This window comes from Octopus sinensis, linkage group LG23 (genome assembly GCF_006345805.1).
Source record: "Octopus sinensis linkage group LG23, ASM634580v1, whole genome shotgun sequence".
Lineage (NCBI taxonomy): Eukaryota > Metazoa > Mollusca > Cephalopoda > Octopoda > Octopodidae > Octopus > Octopus sinensis.
In genome coordinates, this window is record NC_043019.1 from 28,100,067 (window position 1) to 28,124,792 (window position 24,726).

At 38.8% G+C, this 24,726-nt stretch overlaps 1 protein-coding gene across 2 annotated transcripts in view; it reads right to left on the minus strand.

Annotated features, from left to right (window-relative positions):
• LOC115223620 (sorting nexin-29) overlaps positions 1–24,726 on the minus strand; it is a 52,111-nt gene that overhangs the window by 17,215 nt on the left and 10,170 nt on the right. For both annotated transcript variants that reach the window (XM_029794282.2, XM_036512426.1), the window contains exons 2-9: positions 15,580–15,644; positions 12,171–12,223; positions 8,653–8,733; positions 8,010–8,074; positions 6,068–6,242; positions 4,784–4,854; positions 3,153–3,311; positions 493–1,030 (exon numbers count right to left, since the gene is read on the minus strand). In XM_029794282.2, coding sequence (XP_029650142.1) covers positions 493–1,030; positions 3,153–3,311; positions 4,784–4,854; positions 6,068–6,242; positions 8,010–8,074; positions 8,653–8,733; positions 12,171–12,223; positions 15,580–15,644 — 1,207 coding nt within the window. The remainder of the gene's footprint in view (positions 1–492; positions 1,031–3,152; positions 3,312–4,783; positions 4,855–6,067; positions 6,243–8,009; positions 8,075–8,652; positions 8,734–12,170; positions 12,224–15,579; positions 15,645–24,726) is intronic.

The window sequence follows — 24,726 nt, forward strand, 5'->3', positions numbered from 1 at the left end:
GCCGGGTTAGTAACAAAAGGGTTAAATAATTCTGTCAGTCTACTTTTATTTAAAAGGCTTCAGTCAATTCAAGGCTTTGGTGAATGACACTTGTCCAAGATGCCACATAGTGTAGCTTATGAATTGGGGTACCCAGGACTGAACCTGGGAGCTCCTAGTTGCAAAGTGAACTTGCTAACCATTCGGCCATGTTGTGTTCTTATGTATACAGATATGGACAGATATAAACACAGATATACAGTTATATACACACAGACATAGATATGGATAAACAGATATAGACACACACAGAAACGAACAGGCACATATCTAAATGCTCTTACGCACATAATCAGTCACACAAAATCACTGATGCACAGACACATGCTAATTTACCTCATAGATATACATAGAAATTAAACACAAACACATATAGACACTAATATATATATAGACAGACACACCACACATTTAAGAGGAATGAAAAAGAGATAAGAGAATGATGTAACTTACTTGCCGTCCAGCTCTAAAGAACTCCCAGATCCTTGACTGAGTCTTCTGTGAATCGATGAAAGTGGGGCAGAGAAGTTATCATCCATCACCATATCATCCGATAGAAAAGACGACTGTGAGTCCGTTGCCTTTAAGAGAGGCTTCCTGCCAAATTTGAACTCAAGACCAGTCTCATCGCTATGATAAGGTGAAGCCGTTTTTGATTTCTCCTTTGATGAATTGTCTTTGCTCTGACTATTGTTGTTGTTGAGTCTCCCCGAAGACTTTGGGCTTGATTTGTCCTCTGCGGAGCCATCAAGGCCAGAGGCTGAGCCCAAGTTTGTAATAGTTGAGTCTGACTGTCCGTAGCCATTCATCTGTAGCCTATCTCTGGTTGTTAAGTAGCTGGGAGAGTCTAAACTGGATCTGGTGGGGAGGTCAAAGGAGTCGTTCTGTATAGAACAAGGGGACGAACTGATGGAGCTGATTTGATCATCATCATCACTGAACGTCACTATATTAGGCAGTTTCTTCTTTTTCTTTCGGTCTCGCTTCCTTTCTGGAATTGCAATTAGATGAAGATGAAAACTATGTTGATGATGGTAACAATGATAATGATGGCAATCATATTGAGAATACTATTAAAGTTGCTACTATTTCTAATGATAATGGTGACGGTGATAATAAAATAATAATGAAATTATTGTATACAGTGCTCAGGTGCACCACAACATGTCAGAAAGTGCATATAAAGCATATGCAGTAATGTAGAAATGTCTGGAAAGTGAACAATGTATGAGTCAGATACATGCCTGTGTGTGTATGGAGGGGAGAAAATCAAGTGTAGTGTTGGCGAATCTCAGGAAGCATGGAAGTTTTGAAGGATGCAGTGCTCCGACAACTAACAACTGATGCCGGCAGTTTGTTCCATGCTTCAGCAACTCTCAGCATGAAAAAATGTTTCCTGAAGTCATGGGAGCTGTGCTGTTTTCTTACTTTGTAAATATGTCCACGGGTGTTAGATGGGTGGAGTTCAAAAAGGTGCTCAGAGTTATTGTTTGTACGATGGTTGATAATTTTATGGTGTCTGCCAGTCAGCTGCCAGACGTCGGAGTTTCAACGTGTCCATGCCCAGGGAAGTAAGGCGTTCAGGATATGGCAAATGCCTGATGGAGGGTATTCTTTTGGTTGCACGTCGCTGAACAGCTTCCAGACGATTGATATCCTAGGCAAGATAGGGGTTCCAGACCGTGATGCAAATTCCAGGTGAGGTCTTACCATAGCTATATAAAGCTGCAGATAGATAGCCGGAGAGCGGCTCACAAAGGATTTGGTGAGTGATGCCAAGACACCCTCAGCCTTCTGATGATGATAATGATTACATTCACTGAAGCTAATGTTGTTTTGTTGAGTACCCAGGTGAACCCTCATCAAATAGACCAATGATTAAAGGCTTCCCATCTGTGACCATACCATCTGTCCCTTTCAGACATAATACATTTACAATATTATTCAGTGTCTTTCCCTTTCTTAAGAGAGTGTGATAGGAGGGGGTGCTACTATTTCTAGCATGTAGAGGCTTCCTCATTGGTTTGCTATTACTAATACAGTTATCTGACATAGCAATGATAAAAATTCTTCTCTCAGACAGAATATTTTCAGTTTACAAAATACCGACAAAATTGTTGGTTCAGCTTCACATGGCCTAATGGATAAGGTGTCTAACTTCAAATCAGAAAATTGCAAGTTCAAGTCTCGTTGTAGTCATAGATAATATTAGGGTGACCACATAAACTAATGTATAAGGTGTCTGACTCTGAAACAAAGGTTGCAAGTTCAAGTCTCATTGTAGTCACAGATAATCTTAAGGTGACTGCATGGCCTAATGGATAAGACATTTGACTTCAAATCAGAAGATTGTGAGTTCAAGTCTTGTTATGGTCATGTGTTTACAATTTTACCACTGCTTTTGGTTACAATTTCTGCAGAGAAAAGTTCACTTCCTGCACTTTACTCAAAATAGTAACCATCATCATCATCAACGTTTTAACGTCCACTTTCCCATGCTTGAATGGGTTAGACAGAATTTATTGAAGCAGATTTTCTATGGTCAGAAGCCCTTAATGTAGTCAACCCTCACCTGTTTCCAAGTAAGGTAATATTTCCTCATAAAACAGAATATTTTCACAGAATATAGTGATACTCATAAGTATTATGTGATGCCAAGACAAGGAGACAATAACACACACACACACATATATAATGGGCTTCTTTCAGTTTTCTTCTACCAAATACACTCACAAGGCTATAGTGGAAGACACCTGCCCAAAGTGCCATGCAGTGGGACTGAACTTAGAACCATGTGGTTAGGAAGTAAATTTCTTACCACACTTATACTTAATGATCTTGATAGTTGATTAGCTTAGTGTATTTGATTGATCATTTGATCACACACATACACACACTATGTTATTCTGAAAATATATGTCACAAACATTCTTCCAAGTTTTCTTGCATAATTCAAGAAAATACCAGTAATACACAAGGGAATAATGGTTCAGTAAATAAATTGCTACTCATCCCCTTGTACTAAAAACAAATAGGAAAAAAAGAAAAGGCATGGAAATATGATAGCAAGACATGGTACTGGGTCAATCAAAAGACAAGAATATAAAACTTACCGCTAATGGTTGGTTTATTGGTTGATATGATTGGTTTGATGTCTGCTTTATTTTCAGGCTTTACCTTTTCCCCAGTGATTGCTTGTGGTATCCCCGAACTGAGTGGGGAATTTATTTCAGGATTGTCAATTATCAAGGCAAACAATATTGAACCAAGCCCTGCAAGCCATGAAAATATTTTTATTATATTTCCAAAGTCTTTAACTCTGTTGTTGACATCATAAGAATTTCTAAAGTTTCAAAAGAACATGAAATAATTCTCTTTGGGAAGACTGCATCTCAACACACACACACCCTGGCTCTTCATTCGTTACAAGGATGAGTATTCCAGGTGATCCGATCAATGGAACAACTTGCTCTTGAAATTAATGGGCAAGTGGCTGAGCACTCCACAGGCATGCATACCTATTTCTTTACTACCCACAAGGGGCTAAACACAGAGAGGACAAACAAGGACAGACAAACAGATTAAGCCGATTATATTGATCCCCAGCGCGTAACTGGTACTTATTTAATCGACCCCAAAAGGATGAAAGGCAAAGTCGACCTCGGCGGAATTTGAACTCAGAACATAACGGCAGACAAAATACTGCTAAGCATTTCACCCGGCGTGCTAACATTTCTGCCAGCTCATCGCCTTTAGGCATGCATACCCTTAACATAGTTCACAGGGAGGTTCAGTGTGACACATTGAATGTGACAAAATGGGCCCTTTGAATTACAGGTACGACTCCTTTTTGCCAGCTGAGTGGACTGGAGTAACATGAAATAAAGTGTCTTGCACACATAAAGCTATAAATAATGCCTTGTAAATCTCTTTTGGATAGCACCTGCCTTGTTTACAGGTGGTATGGGTTCATATCCCACAGGCAGCCTTCAGCTTTTGCAATCCCAAAGGGTTTTTCAACTCAATATTTATAATTTTATCTCTGTGTTTAACTGGGTCTAAGATTATCAAATGTTTCCTTCTGCTCTTTGTTTGGTTTCTTCTTCAGCAATGTCACAATTGCAAATGTTCCCTTCCAGTTTACTGCCAGATACAATAGGCATCTACCAAGACAAGAGTGAATAAATTCAGTAAGAAACAATAAAGCTGGTTGGGGAGATTAACCATTCCCAGAACTTCTTTCTCTTCGTACAGTTGCTCAAAGTATCCGCTATTTTAGCAGAGCTTTACCTTTTCTATTGACAGTTGCAGAACAGTGTGTCTGTCACAACTTGAGAAAAGTTCAGCACAGCCTGGAATCTACCACTTGGAACCAGATAACACACATTCACCTTGGTCAGTCTCAAAACTTAGAATTCATTCCACCTTGGTGGAATTTGAACTCAGAATGTAAAGTCAGATGAAATGCCTCTCAGCATTTCGTCCGGTGTGCTAACAATTCTGCCAGCTTATGCCTTAATAATAATCCATTCTGTTATAGGCAGAAGGCCTGAAACTCATGGGGAGGGGATTAGTTGATTATATTGACCCCAGTGCTCAGCTGGTACTCATTTTATCGATCTTGAAAGTATGAAAGGCAAAGTTGATCTTGGCAGAATTTGAGCTCAGAATGTAGCGTCAGGTGTGTTAATGATTCTGCCAGCTCACGGCCTTAATAATAATAATAATTATCATGATAGCTCACCTGCTGCCATATTGGGTAGCATACTGCTTCGTTCTTGATCTCTAAGAAACGACCAATCTTCATAATATTGACTGAAAGATAAAAAGGAACACATTATCTCTAGATTGTGTATGAGGTCTGTCTAAAAAAAAGAATGGGACTTCTTAAAAACAAATGTTCTTGCTTTATTTACAATTTAACCAATCTGGTCTCCATCAAAATAAATTTCCCCTGCCCACCCGCTCTCCTCTTCAACTAGTATTCCTTGTTTTTGCCAGTTTTGGAATGCATCCTGGAATACATTTTCAGGAGCAATGCACAGTTCTTGCAGTAAATTTGCTTCAATCAGAATTTTCTTCAAACATCTGGAATTGGTGACCTTTCAGTGTGGATTTCGATTTTGGAAACAAAATAAAAAGTCCACATTTGAGAGGACACAACTCTGATATTATAGGCATGTCATTAGAATGTTGCAGGAATGACTCACAAGATGGAATCTTCAAGTCAAACAGCAGGAGACCTATGTGTAGACAGTTGGTTACGGTTGGGAATCTAGCCAGAAAGTCTAATGACAGTTTCTTCTGGAAGACTCAACTCCTAATTACCTTCTTAGAAATAGTAGGTGGAGAAGGTGGATGGAAATAAAAGTCAGCAGAATTCCAAATCCAGAGAGTAGGACAACTGAGGCATGAGAACCATCTTGTACTTTTTTCCAAAAGTTCACAGAGAAGAGGAGATGCCTGAGTAGTTGTGTTACGCTGCAGCATGGTCTCTTCTTTTACAGGATATCCAAGTAAAATTCTTTACAGACCCTCTGACCATATAAAACAAATATATCATGAAATATCACCCTTCCAGTAAAAATTAAAAAAGGTGATCAACATTACTTTCACATTTGAACAAATCTAACATGCCCTCTCTTTTGTTATAGAGACCCAACCCAATTGTTATAGAGACCCGACCCAATCGATAACTACCTTTTTATTTCCCTATCTTAGCTGTACACTGACATTATTTCACCTTTTGTGACATTTTACAGAAAGTTTATGCTAGCATTTGAATGAATGATCAAACAGTCAAACAACTCTTAATGGACTATGGAAATGTCTTACTCAAGGATATAATGAGCTGCCTTGTCTAGGATTCAAACCCATAACCTGACAATCGTGAGCCCAATACGTTAACGACCATGCCACATGCCTTCATATAAACTGAACAAAATACACTAACAAAATCAAAGCACTCAAAGTAAGAAATGAAAAGAATGAAATGAAATCAAACAGTGTAAGGCTGTTAAGTTGTTACCTTAAAATGTCATCTTTCTCAATAATCATGTGCATATAACGCTCCAGGCTGCGTTCATTGAGGGAAGCACGTAACCAGGCACGACCTCGGCCCATATCTGTGTTGATACTCTTCAGCAGCAGGAAACGCTGCACCTCGTGTTTGGTCAGATGTTCTTTGATGTTCTGCCAGAAGGCTGCCAAGACAAATACAGAACAGTGTCAGCAGAGAGGTGTGTGGATGGGTAGGGAGGTATTATTGCAAGACAGTAAATTCGTTAGAGCTGAAATGGGCCAAATGTGGCCTGTACAACTTTCTGAATGGTATAACTAATCTTTTACTTGTTTCACTCATTAGACTGTAGTCATGCTGGGGCACTACTTTGAAGAATTTTAGTTGAACAAATCAACCACAGTACCTATTTTTTTTAGAGCCTAATACTCGTTCTATTGGTCTCTTTTTGCTGAACAGCTAAGTTACGGGTATGTAAACAAACCAACACCAGTTGTCAAGTGGTGGGGTGGGGACAAACATACACAAAGACACACACACACACATATGTATATACATATACGACAGGCTTCTTTCAGTTTCCATCCACCAAATCCACTCAAAAGTCTTTGGTTGGCTTGAAGCTTGTCAAAGGTGTCACACAGTGGGAATGAACCCGGAATCATGTAGTAAGGAAGCAAACTTCTTACCACACAGCCACACCTGAAAAATAACCTTGAATTTTGTTTCTATTAGTGTGGCCTGCTTGATGATAAGTCATGTCTCATGTGGCCCACCTGATGGTGAGTTACATCTTGAGCAGTCAATTTCTCGAAAAAGGTTACCCATACTGGTGTTAGAGCATCAGAGAAAAATGCTCTGCAGCATTGTTCCAGCTCTTTACGTATCATCATCATCATCATCTTTTAACGTCTGTTATTCCATACTGGCATGGGTTGGACGGTTTGAATGAGGTCTGGAGAGCCAGCGACTGCACCAGGCTCCAATCTGATGTGACAAAGTTTTAACAGCTGAATGCCCTTCCTAATGCCAACCACTCTCAGAGTGCAGTAAGTGCCACTCAGGCAGGCCTAGCATTGATCACATTTGGATGGTGTTTTTCATGTGCCACCGACACACTGAGTACAAATTCAGTCGGTGGGTACTGGAATTGGCCACATTTGGATGGTGCTTTTTATGTGCCACCAGCACACTGAGTACAAATTCTGTTGAGCTCAACGTTATCTTATATCACACTGGGATCAATAAAATAAAACACCAATCAAGTTCTGTATTGACTAAGACCCCCACCTTATACCCTCAAATTTGTTGGTCTTGTGCCTAAATTAGAAGCCTCTGCTAATACTCATCATCATCATTTAACATGTTTTCTATGCTAGATGATGATAATTACTTGTGTATTCAAATTTATACTCATCATCATATAATACTTGTTTCTTTACTGCCCACAAGGGGCTACACACAGAGGGGACAAACAAGGACAGACAAATGGATTAAGTTGATTATATCGACCCCAGTGCATAACTGGTACATATTTAATCAACTCCGAAAGGATGAAAGGCAAAGTCAACCTTGGCGGAATTTGAACTCAGAACGTAGCGACAGATGAAATACTGCTAAGCATTTCGCCCGGCGTGCTAACGTTTCTGCCAGCTCGCCGCCTTCATCATATAATACTATCATTATTAATTTATAATTGTCACTATTGCCACCACCACCACCACCATATCAGCAACAATAACGAGCACCCATATGGTTCCTTGACTTGCAAGAAAAAGCAGCCAACTCTCACCAAATTACATCCTATTATCAACGTTAGCTGTCATCAAACGTTGGAAAACCTTTGATGACAGCTAATGTTGGGGTTACACAAGAATAGCAACAGTGACAACAATATTAAATTGTGCAAAAGTGTAATGAAAATCTAAATAAAAGTTTAGCAGATGCTTACCTGGATAGGGTTCCATGTCCACAAACCTTGTCACCTTGCGTAAACCTGTGATTTCTGACACCTGCCTGGAGTAGAATGGTAGAAGTGAGAGAGAGAGAAAGAGAGAGAGAGAGAGGGGGGAGAGAAAAAGAGGGAGAGGGAGTGAAGGAGAGAGGAAGGAGGAAGAGAGAGAGAAGGAGAGAGAGAATGAGAAAGAGAGAGAATGAGAAAGAGAGAGAGACACACACACAAAGGAGAAAGAGAGAAGAGAGAGTGAGAGAGAAAAAGAAAGAGAGGGAGAAAAAAGAGAAAGAGAGAGTAAAAGAGAGAGGAGAGAGAGGGGGGATATGTTTTTTCCAGCTGGGTGACCTTACAACTGTTCACCATTCATTTGTGACTGATGTAAGGAGTGGAACCTCAGTCAGAGATACTTTTCAGAGTGGAACTTCACATTGGCCCGAGTGGTTGGGTTTAAGGTTTAACCTATGTGACAAACAGCTTAGCATGCTACCTTCATAGCCATTGTACCACTGAGTGAAAATGCAAAAATATTATCGTGAAATTTATCACTAAAACCCACTCACGAGAAAAAAAAAAAAAAACTCAAAATACAAACAAACAAAAAAACCAACTGAGTTGCCCAAAACATAAAAGGAAAACTTACTTGAGGGCAGAAAAAGCTTTATTGCTGTAACGCAAGCCATACTGCAACACCGCCTCCCAGGCTGCACACAGACATGATACACTGCAGATGAAAAAATTAAATGAGAGAGTAATTTAAGAGGAAATGAACAAAGTTTTACGGACATGTACTTGCATAGCAAGTGATTTGATCTGAGATCGTGTGCTGAAACAAAAACAATTGCAACGTGGAAGGTGTTTGTAAACCATTTAAGAAACACACAAAAGCCGTTCGATTCACTTCAACATTTAAGTTTAATTTGAACAAAGTTGTTTGGTTGAAACAGTTTGGCATTTCTCAGTAACAATGTCTTCTTCATGATCACAGAGGGACAAAGAGAAAAAGAGAAAGAGAGATAGAAAGTGTGGGAGAGGAAGGAGGAAAGAAGAGAGAATAAAGATGGGAGGAAGGAATAGAGAGAGATGTTTTTCCAGCTGGGTGACCTTACAACTGGTCACCATTCATTTGTGACTGATGTAAGGAGTGGAACCTCAGTCAGAGATACAGAGTGGAACTTCACATTGATTGATTGATTGATTCTAGTTTCAGCTCATGAGCTGTGGCCATGCTGGGGCACCGCCATTTAGGCCGCCATTGGCCTTCAAATCACAATAAAAAGGAAAAAAAAGTTTTGTTATTTCTTTTCTCCGCCCAAGAGCCTCAATTATAAAACCTTAGTATGGCATGAACCCAAAGGGGATAGAGATAATCGGTAAAATATCCTCTTAGAAATGTATGGATGCATTCAATTGGACATGAGGCAGTGAGAACAGCAATGTCATTGGTAGTGTGTGAGTGTAGGGATGCCTAACCTGGATACATCAGCTGAAAGAGTAAGAAAAAAACGGTGGTTTCTCACGTCATGCGGACTCATAAGGGTTGGTGATGGTGAAAGAGGTTGTGCAGTGGACAAGACAAGAAAGGATTAATCCAGACATTTTCCTCTTTGATCAAGAGTAGAGAGGATTAACCCTTTCATTACCAGCCTGGCCAAAACCGGCTCTGTAGTATAAACGTCTTGTTTTCATTAGTTTTTCATTAAAATTTACCACCAAACCTTAGTCACAATTTATGTCCCTAACATTAGCTTAATGACAGCTAAGTTATTTTACTAAATTCTTTGTTATATTTAAAATAATTGAAAGAAATTTTGAGCATCTCAAAATAAATACAGTAACGAAAGGGTTAATAACATGTTGGGGAAAAGGCAGCGAGCTAGCAGGGTCATTTGCATCATCATCATCATCATTTAGCGTCCGTTCTCCATGCTAGCATGGGTTGGACGGTTCAACTGGGGTCTGTGAAGCTGGAAGGCTTCATCAGGCCCAGTCAGATCTGGCAGTGTTTCTACAGCTGGATGCCCTTCCTAACGGCAACCACTCCGTGAAGGTAGTGGGTGCTTTTTACGTGCCACCCGCACAGGTGCCAGACAGAGCTGGTAAACGGCCACGAACGGATGGTGCGTTTACGTGTCACCGGCACGGGGGCTAGGCGAGGCTGGCAACGGACACGAACGGATGGTGCTTTTACATGCCACCAACACGGGGGCCAGACAGAGCTGGCAAACGGCCACGAAACGGATGGTGCTTTTACGTGTCACCGGCACGGGGGCCAGGTGAGGCTGGCAACGGACACGAATGGATGGTGCATGCTGGGTAAAATATTTAGCTGCATTTCTTCTGGTTTTAAGTTCTGAATTCAGATTCCACCCAGGTTGACTTTACTTTTCATCCTTTCAGGGTCAATAAAATAAGCACCAGTTGCACACTGGGGTTGATGTAATCAACTCACCCTGCCTCTAACAAAATTTCAAGCCTTGTGCCTAAAGTGTAAGGAGTTATTATCATCCTGGGACACTTATTACCTTAAGTTTAAACAAAGATGAAAGAACATTGATTGAAAATTTGAGTGAGAGTATAAGCATGAGAAGGAGAGAGAGAGAGAGAGAGTGAGAGAGAGAAAGAGAGATGTACATCTCTCTGGGTGGAGTGGTCTTTTATCTTAACTATTTCAGTTATTAGACTGTGGCCATGTTGGGGCACTGTCTTGAATAAGTTTTAGTTGAATGAATCAACCCTACTACTTATTTTTTTTCTTTAAGCCTAGAACTTATTAAATCAGTCTCTTGGTGAACCACTCAGTTACAGGGACATAAACAAACCAACACAGGTTAAGTGAAGGAAGGAGACAAACACAGGCACGCACACACACATGACGGGGTTTTTTCAGTTTCCGTCTACCAAATCCACTCACAAAGCTTTGGTAGGGCCCAAAGCTATAGTAAAAGACTCTTACCCAAGGTGCCACACAGTGGGACTGAACCCGGAACCATGTGGTTGGTAAGCAAACTACTTATCACACAGCCACCATCTTTAAAGCTCTTACTTTATTTTAGAGAATTAGGTGACAGGTTTTCAACCCCCGCCCCTATCCCCAACCACTGCACACACATAAAAAATACATCTGTCCTATGGCACTCTTTTGCTTTGTTGTCATCCTTTATTATAAAATAGATTCACACAATACACACAGTCACACAGCCAAAGAAACTTCAGGCTAACTTTATCAGAGCTGTATGTTGTCTATAGGAATCATACAGGTAATATATAATAACAACATGACCTACTACATCTGTTGATCTCTCACTATCACATGTCTGTCTATCTTTATCTCACACATACACACATTCGATAGTCTATACATCATTACATAGTGCCATGTACCACCCACCGACTCACACGCATTAACACTAACACATAACACATATATACATGCTTGTGTTTTTTGGCACATACACAAACACACACACACATACTCAGGTAAAAACTGACACACTCAACCCATATATAACACATTTCCTTCCATTGTCTTATAATCTATATCAATATGATTCATGCCAGAAACTGACACAATACGCATACACATCTACACATTCACACACACACACACACACACACAAACAATGCCTAGTAATCTTTATAGATATGATTCACCCCACCCCCCACACACACACCTCCCTTTGGCTGCATTGAACACTTCAATACTACCAACAATTGATACGTTAGAAACCCATCCTCAAATACACTCTGCAACATGGTATCATGTAGGCATTAATATTTACCAGGCATAGCAGTGTGGCAAAAATTTTGCTTCTAACCACATGGTTCTAGGTTCAGTCTCACTGTGTGGCACATTAGGCAAGTTTCTTCTGCTATAATTGCTGGCCAACCAAAGCCCTGTGAATGGTGTTGGTAGAATGGAAACTGAGAAAAAAAAAAGTTGTTTGTTCTATGCAAAACCTATTCAGTGTTAGGTGAATCGAATCCTGTGAAAATGAAGCATCCTGAAAATACTGCTACTTGGGACTCCAAGCTGCAAACGATTCTGCCAGCTTACTGTCTTAAGTCACAAATACTATATTCATACCGCCACCACCAAATTTAAGACCAAAAGTTTAAAAAAGTAAGTTGAAACTGTAGGAGTCAACTAAGTGGACTTACCGGCTGTCCCCATCTGTGGCCAGTTCCCGCCGTCCACCAAATCGAACTTGACACTAGTGTTTGGAAATAGAAGAGAAAATTTGTTTTAATTTTCAATTGTATATATATATATATATATATATATATATATATATATATATACATGTATATATAATAATTACTTGAGGGAATATTATTCCTAACTTACAGGGAAAAATTCAATTTAGAAATACTAAATCAAATTTCACAAAATATAATATATATAAAAATTAGAAAAAAAACACCTTTTATCAATTCAAAATGAACAATTAAATTACACCATCTAGAAAATTACATATAATAGAAATATTAAAAATAAAATAACAATAATATACCGATGATTAAGTAAATTGCAAAATAATAATAATAAAAACATATATATATATACACATACACACATATACATGTTTGTATACACACACTCACACAAATGGTTTTAATTCTTTTTTCTTAAGACTAAAACAATGCAAGTTATAAGAAATAATACAAGTCAATTGTTTGTACTTTTATCTTGTGTTTTGATATTCCAGGGTTAGGACCTATTTTTCATGAAATCTTTGGAGATAAGATGTCACATGATATGTGTGTGTGTGTGTGTGAGAGAGAGAGAGAGAGAGAGAGAGAGAGAGAGAGAGAGAGAGAGAGAGAGAGAGTGTGTACATACATATTTACAATATATCAGTAATGTATGCCAGAATTACACATCCACAGCTAGACACAGACACATAGATACATACCAACAGATAGCTAGAGAGAGAATAATGTAATAGAATTTAGATGGACATTAACAGTTAAAACAGAATGAAGTGGTTCTTGTTTAGTACCAAGATAATCTTAATGAAACAGACTTATGATGACAGGTAGTCCAGCCATGACAATTCCACTCTTTTTTTTTTATATTTTTCAGATAGTTTATCTAGTAGCACATTATACAGAGTGTCCTTCCTTTTTTAAATCTTTGCTTGTCTAAAACATTTTCATGCATTTCTCCTAAACATCAACGCTTGTTTTCAGACTTTTAGTTAAACCTTGTTTCATACACTCTGAATAATGTAAAGCTTTCCTTTCATAAGTCCCAAGTTACACTAGTGTTTGGAAAAAAACTTGGAAATGTGTATCATATACAATGCATGGACACCAGGGAAATATGTCCTGCATGCCACATGCAATAACACAGGACAGGTAAAGGGTTAAGATGGTCAGGTGTGGTTCTAGATGAGTGGTCAGCGTTTCTTGCTGGCTGAGTGACCATATAAAAGTTGCCTTGTTTATTTTCCAGTCAGTCCTAAATGAACAGATGTGTGATCAAAAGAATTTCAGTTATGACCAGATCATCCTGGGGTTATTCGGAATATGTTCATTTTGCAGCCACATGGTTCTGAGTGTAATTGCACTGCTCATCACTGAGGGTGGATGTCTTCTACAACAGCCTCAAGTTGACCACTACTTTGTAAATATTTGAAATAATGCATCAGTGAGGAAGCCTGTTGTATATATATTTATTTATATTATATATATATATATATAAATAAATGAAAGAATGGAGTTGAACGAAGATGTTAACAAAATTCCTAGTGTTTTCTGACGTGAATTTGCTACCCAGGTTTCGGTTAAACGAATTTTCCATGCTGACGATAAACATAGGATAATTCATTCACCTACTTAAATATATATATATATATATATATATGAGTGGGGTATGGGGTAGCAACTTTGATGGGGAAACAAGTTGCACTCTTAGGGGTGGTTCATCCTCTTTGCTCTCCACTTGGCACCAAACGCCCCCCCCCCTGTGGTCCCAAATAGCTGTTATGTGCAACAGTTGCCATAACCCAGTAAACCGCTTCAACTGGCAGATCAAACTAAATGTAAGTCGCTAACAGGTATGTAAGTCTTGGTGAGCTAGGGCTTGCTTATTTATGCATGTGAAGACTGTATCTGGCAGACTCTGTAGAAGAAACCATTATTGCTTCAGGGGAGGGGAAGGTGGCTACAACAACACATAGTGGAGCATTGGGAGCATGATGAGGCAAGTAAGACATCTTGGTTACTGACAGCATCTGTTTCTGTTTCCACTCGTCTTGACTCAGTCTAGTCACTGGATCAAAGATGGTCACAGAGTGAGGTTGATGATACACAACTCTTTTTCACTTTAAATGAAGTCACCGCGCAAGTCATCACCAGTATGCAGGCTTGTGGCTTAGTGGTTAGGGTGCTGGATACATGATCATAAGATTGTGGTTTCAAGTCCTGGACCAAGCAATGCTTTGTGTTTTGGGACAAAACATTTCATTTCATATTGCTCCAGTCCACTCCACTCAGAAGACAAAAATGTGTATTCCTGTGACGGACCAGCATCCCATCCAGCAGGAAATATATATGCCACAGACACCAGGACACCAGCCCTATGAGTCTATATGACTTGGGAAGAAGAAGAAGCTTTCACCAGGATGAGTAGATGGTCCTTGTCATTCTATTTCGACACACAAAATAAAGTGTGCATGTGTATATCTTTCACTCTATATCAAGCAAGAAAACAAGTCAACCAGTGCATTCAAATAGTAATTTATTCCACTTGAGTGCACACACATAATGTTGTCTTTCTTACCATCAGAAATACAATGAACCAGTGATTAATCCATTATAAGTTTACAATGTATGACACAGACTACAGAATAACAGAATACAACATAAAATAATATAAAAAATAAGCAAGAATGCAGAGTGTCTTTCAATGCCTTGAACATCATGAAATAAAGGTGTGAGGAAGCAATGAGACATCTCATCATCACACAAATAGATATATACACTTATATTTGAAAGGTTACATATATACACTAATATTATATATACATGCTAATACTATAAAGGTTTGTAGCAGTAATATTTAGCAATTAGATCACTATATCCAATGTCACCATTTGCTAAAATATTACCGACACTATAAAAAAAATATCTGACCAATCAAAATTTTGCATAGAATCAGCTCCAACAATTTCATTTTTGGCATGCTTCTTTCTGAATGAAACCAACACTAAATATTCAGTGCAGCTAAACCCAATGACAACAGAGTACAGACAGCATCTGACACACAAGTGCTGGACCAACACAAAAGCAATGAACAGATGACGAGAGACATCAGAAGACAGTAGCACTACCAGTGGCTAACCACAATGGAGAAGCAGCGATAACAACACTTAAGGACCAGCTAACATTTAGACTGCTGTTACAATCACACCAATTCAAGAACAATAATCTTCAAACTCTCTCAGTGTTTTGTCATTTGTAGTAGCAACATCTTTTGTTTACAATAAAAATAAATATTATTTCCATCAAAAATCTAAAACAGATATCAGTATGTTCTTTATTGCAACAAGTTAGAAGATATTACCTGTTTAACAGCGTCAAGTAATCGTGTGAGGAGACTCTGTCTTTCAGCAAGATGAGCGTCATAATCTGTAAATAGACAATAACAATATGTGCAGGTTAATTAGTATAAAGTTGTACAGGTGTGCACGTGCATGTGTGCGTGATTAGCCATCTTCTCCTAGTTTTATGATTTACATGTATGTACTGTCCTTAACATTAAACATACATTACTGAGCCAACAAAAGAGCAATTATTTTGGATATCTTATTGGTTAAATCCAAATATAAATATTCCTTATAACTTGAGGGTTAATGTTTAACTGTGGTTTTCATGGTGCTAAGTAAATGAAATTGATAAATAAAGGTAAATACTCCTTCCCCTCCAGCTAGGATGTTGGTACACCACTTGTTTAGCCAAACACACTGTTCTTCTGCAACATCTTCTACTGTTTTCACAAATATTTCTGCCATTGTATGACATATGCACTCAATACCGGAAAATTTCCACTTAGTATAACTCCCCTTAAGTACCTCTACATCTCCCTCCCCACTGCTCCTACATCTTGCACATCATTCCCCTACATTCTGACCATAGCCTTGTGAATGGATTTGGTAAATGGAAGGTGAAAGAACCCCACCGTGTGTGTGTGTGTGTCCGTCCTTGCCTAGAGACCATATGATGGTTGTAAATGAGCATCACTGTCATACAAGTGGCGTTGTTCATTTCCAATCTTCCACGTAAAACATGTCTAGAAAATATTGTCTTGCTTCAAAACAGGTGAGGGGTGGTGGCCATTAGCTAATCTTTGGAATCACAAAACAGTAAGGATTTCTGGAGCAGCAGTTCTCAACCATAGCTCACAGGGCTGCATGTGGCCCTCAACCATCCTTCATGTGCCCCCCACCCACCCCCGATGGTCTTATCTTCCCTCTATAAATCTAATAAATTTTTCTTTAATTGACTTGTGTTTCCTTTTTTTGGTGTGCCCCTCCCCCTAGAAAAATCCAGATTTGGATCTGGCCCAGATGTTAAAAAGGTTGAGAATCACTGTTTTACAGCTTCATCGTGTTGGAAATGTTTGAGGAAGACATATGACATTTCCTGCAGTATTGAGGATCTAGCTACTAGAGGCAGTATTACATTTGATCAACGCACAACATCATCTGCTATGGAATACAGCATCTTCATTGTTTTACATCCACTTTTCCATGCTTGCTTAGGTCAAATGGAGATTATTTTCTCCAGATGGATGCCCTACCTGCTGCTAATTTTCACCTGTTTCCAAAGAAGGTAATATTTCCTCTGTTGTTGCAGAATATTGGAAATGAATTAAATTGTTTCTATTACAGTAGATACACATTTTCAACAATCTTGTGATGTCAAGACAAGGAAAGAGAGAGAGAGAGAGAGAAAGAAATAATAAGTAGAAAAGAAGTATACAAGTCAATGCTTTACATGACATACACACATTACAGCAAAATGCCAAAATAATTACATAACACTTGTCAAAACATAGTGCAATCTTGCACTTCACCTCATCAGTGTCTACTATGTATGTATGTATGGATGGATAGACTTCTTTCTGGTGCCTACTACCAATTCCATTTACAAGGCTTTGGTTGCCTTGAGACTATAGTAGAAGACACTTGATCAAGGGGACACACAGCAGAACTAAACCAGGAACTAATATATACAAATGAAGCAACCAATTGAAAACCTCCATCATCCTCCATCAAATGTCATAATCTCCATGTTTATATAACTTGCATAAATTGCTCCACAATTTCAGCTTATCTGAGTAGTGCTCACACGTAACGATGTGAACCTAATTGTTTATCAAAACAAGTGAAGTGTTTGGAGTGAAACATCATCTACACACATAGATAAGATTAATTGCAAACAAGAACATAAACAAACTTTACGTTTAATAATTATCTTTACCTTTATTCATTATCATCAACATCATCATTATTTATAATGACATTAATTTAATTAATATGTTTATTCATTTGATCATATCTGTCGTAAAGATAAGATGAATTGAATAATTGCCTTTTTTTCAGAGTCAGATAACTTTAACACAGCAGAAAGTGGATTGGAGGAAGTGTGGGTGACAAGTGCTAAGCTAATAATGTTTGACCAGATTTTCTCTAATCCTCCCATGTTCCAAGTTCAAATCCTGTCAGAGCCAACTTTCCAAACAAGTATATGGTCTCTTCTCCCTTTACATCTACAAATTCGCGGCTTTGGGCCAATGTAATAAATCATAATAATAATAATAATAATAAAATGCCCTGATGCAGTACCAAGCAGTGGCTCTCATGGCTTCTGATCTTAACTGATTGTAAGTGTTATCACGTACATTGTTTTGTCTTGGTATAAAAGATGGGCTACAGCAAATATTCTGCTCAATACCACAGATTTGCTTGTCAGCTGTTTGACCGTAACCAGTTGAGTATGTCCCTTAGTGGCTGACGATATGTGCATCTCTGATCACGAGCAGAAGTAGTGGGGGAGCATCATAGCCATGTGTTGAGGGGGATTCTTTGGAGTTTGAATAATTCACCTCTAGAAACATGGGTGTTTCATTCAACATCCTTAAACAACCCTTATTCAGGGACCTTTTGAGTGGGATGGGTTACCCAACCAGAAGAAAATTCTAATTGGGCCCCACCTGCATGGTCATGTGCTGTTTATCTTGATATGAGATCACCATGTCGCGCACATATGGTTGTGATGCATGTGCCTAGTGTACCCTTATCAGACGGGTAGTCATGATGGGTATACTGGGCTTCGTATGTTTTACCCCAGTGTCACTTTGATGGCATGCACAGCTCTCTCACTCAATAATAATAACAACAACAACAACAACTATGATGATGATGATGATGATGGACTCTCCCATCAAAGATGATGTTATGTGTGTTCAGCTTTTTGCCGAATGACCTGCACGAATGATTTGTTTATTGTGATCAAATGTATGTACTGTACATTAATTCACTCCCTCCGTCAAATCAACATTACTTGAACAGGTGCACGGTGTACCTTGCATCAGATGCTGAAGTGATCATAAAGCAATATGAGATGTTTTTGCTCAAGAATACAAAGCACCAGTCAGAGTAGGAATTGAAACCATGATCCCATGATCATGAGTGCAACACCCTAACCACTAGGCTGTGCACCCTCACCTTTAATAATATACTACTACTGGAACAAGGCCTGAAATTTTGGGGAAGGGGCTGGTTGATTACAATGGTTCCAGTGTTCAACTGGTACTTACTATACCAGTGCCAATAGGATGAAAGGCAAAGTTGACTTTAGTGGAGATTGAACTCAGAGCATAAAGACAGACAATTAGCTGCAGAGCATTTTGTTTGGTTTGCTAACAATTCTGCCAGCTCAATGCCTTAATAATAATAATAATAACAATAATAATAAAAAAAAAAAAAAGATGGTATAGGCATACACCAGAAAAGGTCACAGAAAACGAGAAAGCAACCACACTCTGGGATATGCCGATACACACAGATAGAGAAATTAAGGCCAACAGACCAGATATAGTTGTCAGAGATCATGAAGAAAAAAAATGCTTTCTAATTGATGTATCAATACCGGCAGATGACAACGTATCTCTAAAAGAAATGGAGAAACTTTCAAAATACAAAGACCTGGAAATAGAAGTAACCAGAATGTGGAATCTAAAAACAGAAACAATTCCTATCATAGTAGGTGCATTAGGCATGATTAAAAAATATTCAGACAAATACATAACAAAAACACCAGGACTTACAAACACATATAACATACAGAAAATTGCACTAGGCACTGCACACATCCTACGCAGAACACTTTCCATACAATAACCATCAGAGCATCACAACAAATCACAGCACATACCCAAGGCACACAGAGCTGCGCTCGGTAGTGAAGTGAAAGCACGCTATAAAAAATAAAACTACTGAATAATAATAATAATAATAATAATAATAATGGTTTCAAATTTTGCCACAAGGGCAGCCATTTAGGGGGAGGGGATGAGTCAATTATATCGACCCCAGTGTTTCACTGGTACTTAATTTATCGACCACGAAAGGATGAAAGAGAAAGTTGACTTTGGTGGAAGTTGAACTCGGAACATAGCGACAGGCTAAATACTGTTAAGCATTTCGTCCAACACGCTAACAATTCTGCCAGCACAATAATAATAATAATAATAATAATACTAATAATAATAATAATAATGATAATAATTACTGTTGCTATTATCGTACTTGTTTATTCATTTATCTTATCTTGAGCAGGATATAATTATTAGCGTCACAGATCGGAACAATGGAATATTTTAAACAGAAAATGGGATCAGAAGAAAGCAGGGAGAAATGCAGGAGAATAGAAGGTTGTGTTGTTCATGTTGAAGGCATAAGTGGCAGAAATCAAGTGATGTTGCATCAGAGATTGTACTCCTATTACACTGAGCATTTCCTTTTTATTTTAGACTTCCCTTCATTGTCGAGTGCTTGTAGTAAAGTTGAAACAGAATTGAAACCATGAAGCAGTGCATTGTTATGAACATCCTTTTCTACTCTAGGCACAAGGCCCGAAATCTTTGGGGGAGGAGGCCAGTCAATTAGACTGCCCCCAGTACACAATTAGTGCTTAATTTATTGACCCCGAAAGAATGAAAGGTGAAGTTGAACTTGGCAGAATTTGAACTCAGAATGTAAAGACAAACGAAATACTGCTAAGCATTTCGCCCAGCATGCTAACATTTCTGCCAGCTTGCTGCCTTACATTGTTATGAATATCACCACCTGTTTGTATTTATGGCCGCAGCTGCCACACGAAGGTAAAAAGAAAAATAATAAAAAAAAACCCAGCATCCAGTCAGTTAATGATGATGAGTGTCCCATGTGACACAATCAATGGAACAGCCTGCTCTTGAAATTAGCATGCAAGTGGCTGAACCCTTCACAAACATGTGTACCCTTAACATAGTTCTCAAAGAGATTCAGCATCGCAAAGAATGTGACAAGGTGGTCTCTTTGACTTACAGGCACAACTCATTTTTGCTAGCTGAGTGGACTGGAGTTGTGTGAAATAAAGTGTCTTGCTCAAGAGCACAATGCACCACAAGGAATCGAACTCACAATCTTACAGTTGTGAGTCGATCTTGGAGGGTCTAACATCTTTCAAACTGGTAGCCACCCCACCCCGTAAAGTGGATACCACTGCATAGTACTAAAAGTCATCCCCTCTCCATCAAGAGTAAGACCTAATAATAAAAGTTTAGAGTTCAAGAGCCCACAGATTTTCAATATCTCGCCAAAAGAATCTTTGAGATCGACAAGATATAGATGCATGTTTGTTAAAAAAATCCCTAACAAATTTTTACCAGAGAAGCTACATGACCCCTCATCTTGGGAAGAAACAAAAATTAGGACAGCTTTGTCCCACTTCCTGGTTCACTTATAACCAAAGAGAGAAGGCTGTGGAAGTGAAGTGAAATAAACTAGCTATCAATCACACAAAGATAAGTATCTTCGTACATAGTTTGTAACAGCTCTCAGAGTCGAGGAGTAGAGTGGGGAAAAAGTCATTTGTCTGTACTTCGTAACCACCAAATCACTGAACGTGGTAACCTGTCAGAGGGCTTCTCTGAGTCAATGAATGACAGGAATAATGGTTTTACAAGTAAAAGTAAAATATGCACGCAGGAGATGTTTCGTTGTCTTTAAAAGACATGCACAACATAGACGGAAGTGGTCACTGTGTCAAAATGTAGAAACAGACCAAAACTAACATCTCCACATACATACACTAAAGAAAAAAAATATAAACAACAGTGATATTGGTTTCAACTTTTGGCACAAGGCTAGTAATTTCAGGGGAGGGGCTAAGTCAATTATATTCACCCCTAGTGCTTAACTGGTATTTATTTTATCGCCCCGGAAAAGACGAAAGGCAGAGTCGACCCCGCGGCGTAAAAGCGAACGAATTATTGATAGGCATTTCTCCCAGCGTTGGGAACGATTCTGCCAGCTCAGTCACCTTATAAACATCCATGATGTTAAAGAGGTAAAATCGCTGAACGAAATGCTTAGTGGCATTTCGCCTATCTTTACGTTGCGAGTTCAAATTTCACCGAGGTCGATTTTTGCCTTTCATCCTTCCAGGGTCGATGAAATAAATACCAGACGAACACTGATGTCGATGTCATCGGCTTAACCTTTCCCTCGGAATTGCTGGCCTTGTGCCAAAATTTGAAATCAATATAAAAACGGTAAAATTTTTATTGTACTCCTAAATATATAATTAGATAAAGAGAAATGCTGAAATTTTCCCAATTTTCTTTGTTATTGCATCAATGTTACACCGATATTTTTAAAATATCAGACAGATGAAAAAGTCAACATAGGTTCGATTCCAGTATGCAAACACAATGTTACTTAAGTGTTAAATTGTGAAATTATAAAAGTTCAAATTATCGAGAGAGAGAGAGGGGGGGAGAAAACGTGCTTATTATGTTGTTGAGGATTTAACCCCAAGTCGTTCACGATCCACTGACCCAGTAGACATGATCAAAAACGATCACACCGTGTCTTCTCTAGACATACGAGAACTGTCCAATATGCCCTTTTATTTTTAAGTGTGTAATAGGCTATAATTTGAAGGAGGGCTGGCTGCTATTTTTAGTAAGCCTAATGGTTGGTATAGTCATGTTTACGCTCCGCTAGCGTGTGTATTATTATAAACTGTGAAAATGCGCCATTTAATCGTGCACGCTTATTTTATGTATGTGTCGCAATGTAATGAATGCATATAAGATGGAAATACGCATCTGACGTAGCTCAAACATCTGCTTATAAAGCTCAATTTACGTTGGCTAACGTGGCTAGATTTGTTCATCTTATCTAAAGTTGGCAATATTTCGTCTCTAGTAGACCTTTCCGTCGATTTCCGTAAAAAAAATTTATTTTTTTTACATATGGGCTTGCGGGAACTTTTGAAGTAATGAGAGCGAAAGAGACTAAGAGAAAGCGATTGTATGACGAGGGAAGTTCTTTTGAAGTTACCGTGCATGGCAAGCATTGATGGACATGTGTGTGTGTGTTTGATGGGGTGTGGGAGACAGACAGTATGTTGTGTAAGTGAAGTGCTTCTGTTAGTGTGTGTGAAGAGACAGAGTAATGTGTGAAAGAAAGAGATAACTGAAATTTTTTACTCGGTGTATGTGTATATGTATGTATATTACTTCAAAAGTTCCCGCAAGCCCATATGTAAAAAAAAAAAAATTTTTTTTTACGGAAATCGACGGAAAGGTCTACTAGAGACGAAAGATCGCCTTAAACGGCAATCTTTCGTCTCGATTTCGACTCGGCCAAGGCGCGAACAGTCCGAGGAAAACTCAGAGCAGATTGTCAACTTTTAACTAAAAAAACACACACACACATTACGTAATTGAATAAACGCATGTCCTGAATCCAGGCTTGCTCGCGAATGGTTAATGTGCGCGCGCGTGCGAGCATAATTCTTTTAGCCACAGGTCAGCCCTTATTTTGTGCATCCATGATAAAAGCGGTCCCAATAGCGACCATTCCATCTCATTTTTAAATATTACACATCTAGGGTTACCTTATGCAATATTTCCTTCCTTTAAAAAATATTAAAAAAAACTACAAAGATGCGATTTGAGAAGCCTCGTCGTTGGTGCGTGAAAGGCGTTCCACTCATGACCATACAATCATATATTTAGATATTACATATCTAAGACTACATTATGCGATATAGCGATATATCCTTCCATATTTTTTTTACATTGGTAAGATACGATTTGATGGCGATTTGGCTGCTATTTCTTATAGACCGAGCGACCAAGTAGTTGTTGGTGTGATGGACCGTATGAGTTTATGTGACATTTATTACAGTTACATTACACCAGTTAATGACATTTAATTACATGAGAGCAACAGCATGTGCGCATGCATGGGGGGGGGGTCTCTGTGTGTGTGTGTACGTATGTATGAATGGACGTATGGAAGTACGAATGTATGAACGTATGTATGAGCGTACGTACGTATACTTGAACGTACGTACGTACATATGTGTGTGTGTACATATGTATGAATGGACGTATGGAGGTACGAATGTATGAACGTATGTATGAGCGTACGTACGTATACTTGAACGTACGTACGTACATATGTGTGTGTGTACATATGTATGAATGGACGTATGGAGGTACGAATGTATGAACGTATGTATGAGCGTACGTACGTATACTTGAACGTACGTACGTACATATGTGTGTGTGTACATATGTATGAATGGACGTATGGAGGTACGAATGTATGAACGTATGTATGAGCGTACGTACGTATACTTGAACGTACGTACGTACATATGTGTGTGTATGTGGGTGAATGGATGTATGTGTGTGTGTGTGTGTACATATGTATGAATGGACGTATGGAGGTACGAATGTATGAACGTATGTATGAGCGTACGTACGTACGCATACTTGAACGTACGTACGTACATATGTGTGTGTGTGTATGTGGGTGAATAGATGTATGTGTGTGTGTGTACGTATGTATGAATGGAGGTATGAACGTACGTACGTACATGTGTGTGTGTGTGTGTGTGTGGGGGGGGTGAATGGATGTACGTGTGTGTGTGTGTGTGTACGTATGTATGAATGGACGTATGGAAGTACGAATGTATGAACGTATGTATGAGCGTACGTACGTATACTTGAACGTACGTACGTACATATGTGTGTGTGTACATATGTATGAATGGACGTATGGAGGTACGAATGTATGAACGTATGTATGAGCGTACGTACGTATACTTGAACGTACGTACGTACATATGTGTGTGTGTACATATGTATGAATGGACGTATGGAGGTACGAATGTATGAACGTATGTATGAGCGTACGTACGTATACTTGAACGTACGTACGTACATATGTGTGTGTGTACATATGTATGAATGGACGTATGGAGGTACGAATGTATGAACGTATGTATGAGCGTACGTACGTATACTTGAACGTACGTACGTACATATGTGTGTGTGTGTGTATGTGGGTGAATGGATGTACGTGTGTGTGTGTGTGTACATATGTATGAATGGACGTATGGAGGTACGAATGTATGAACGTAT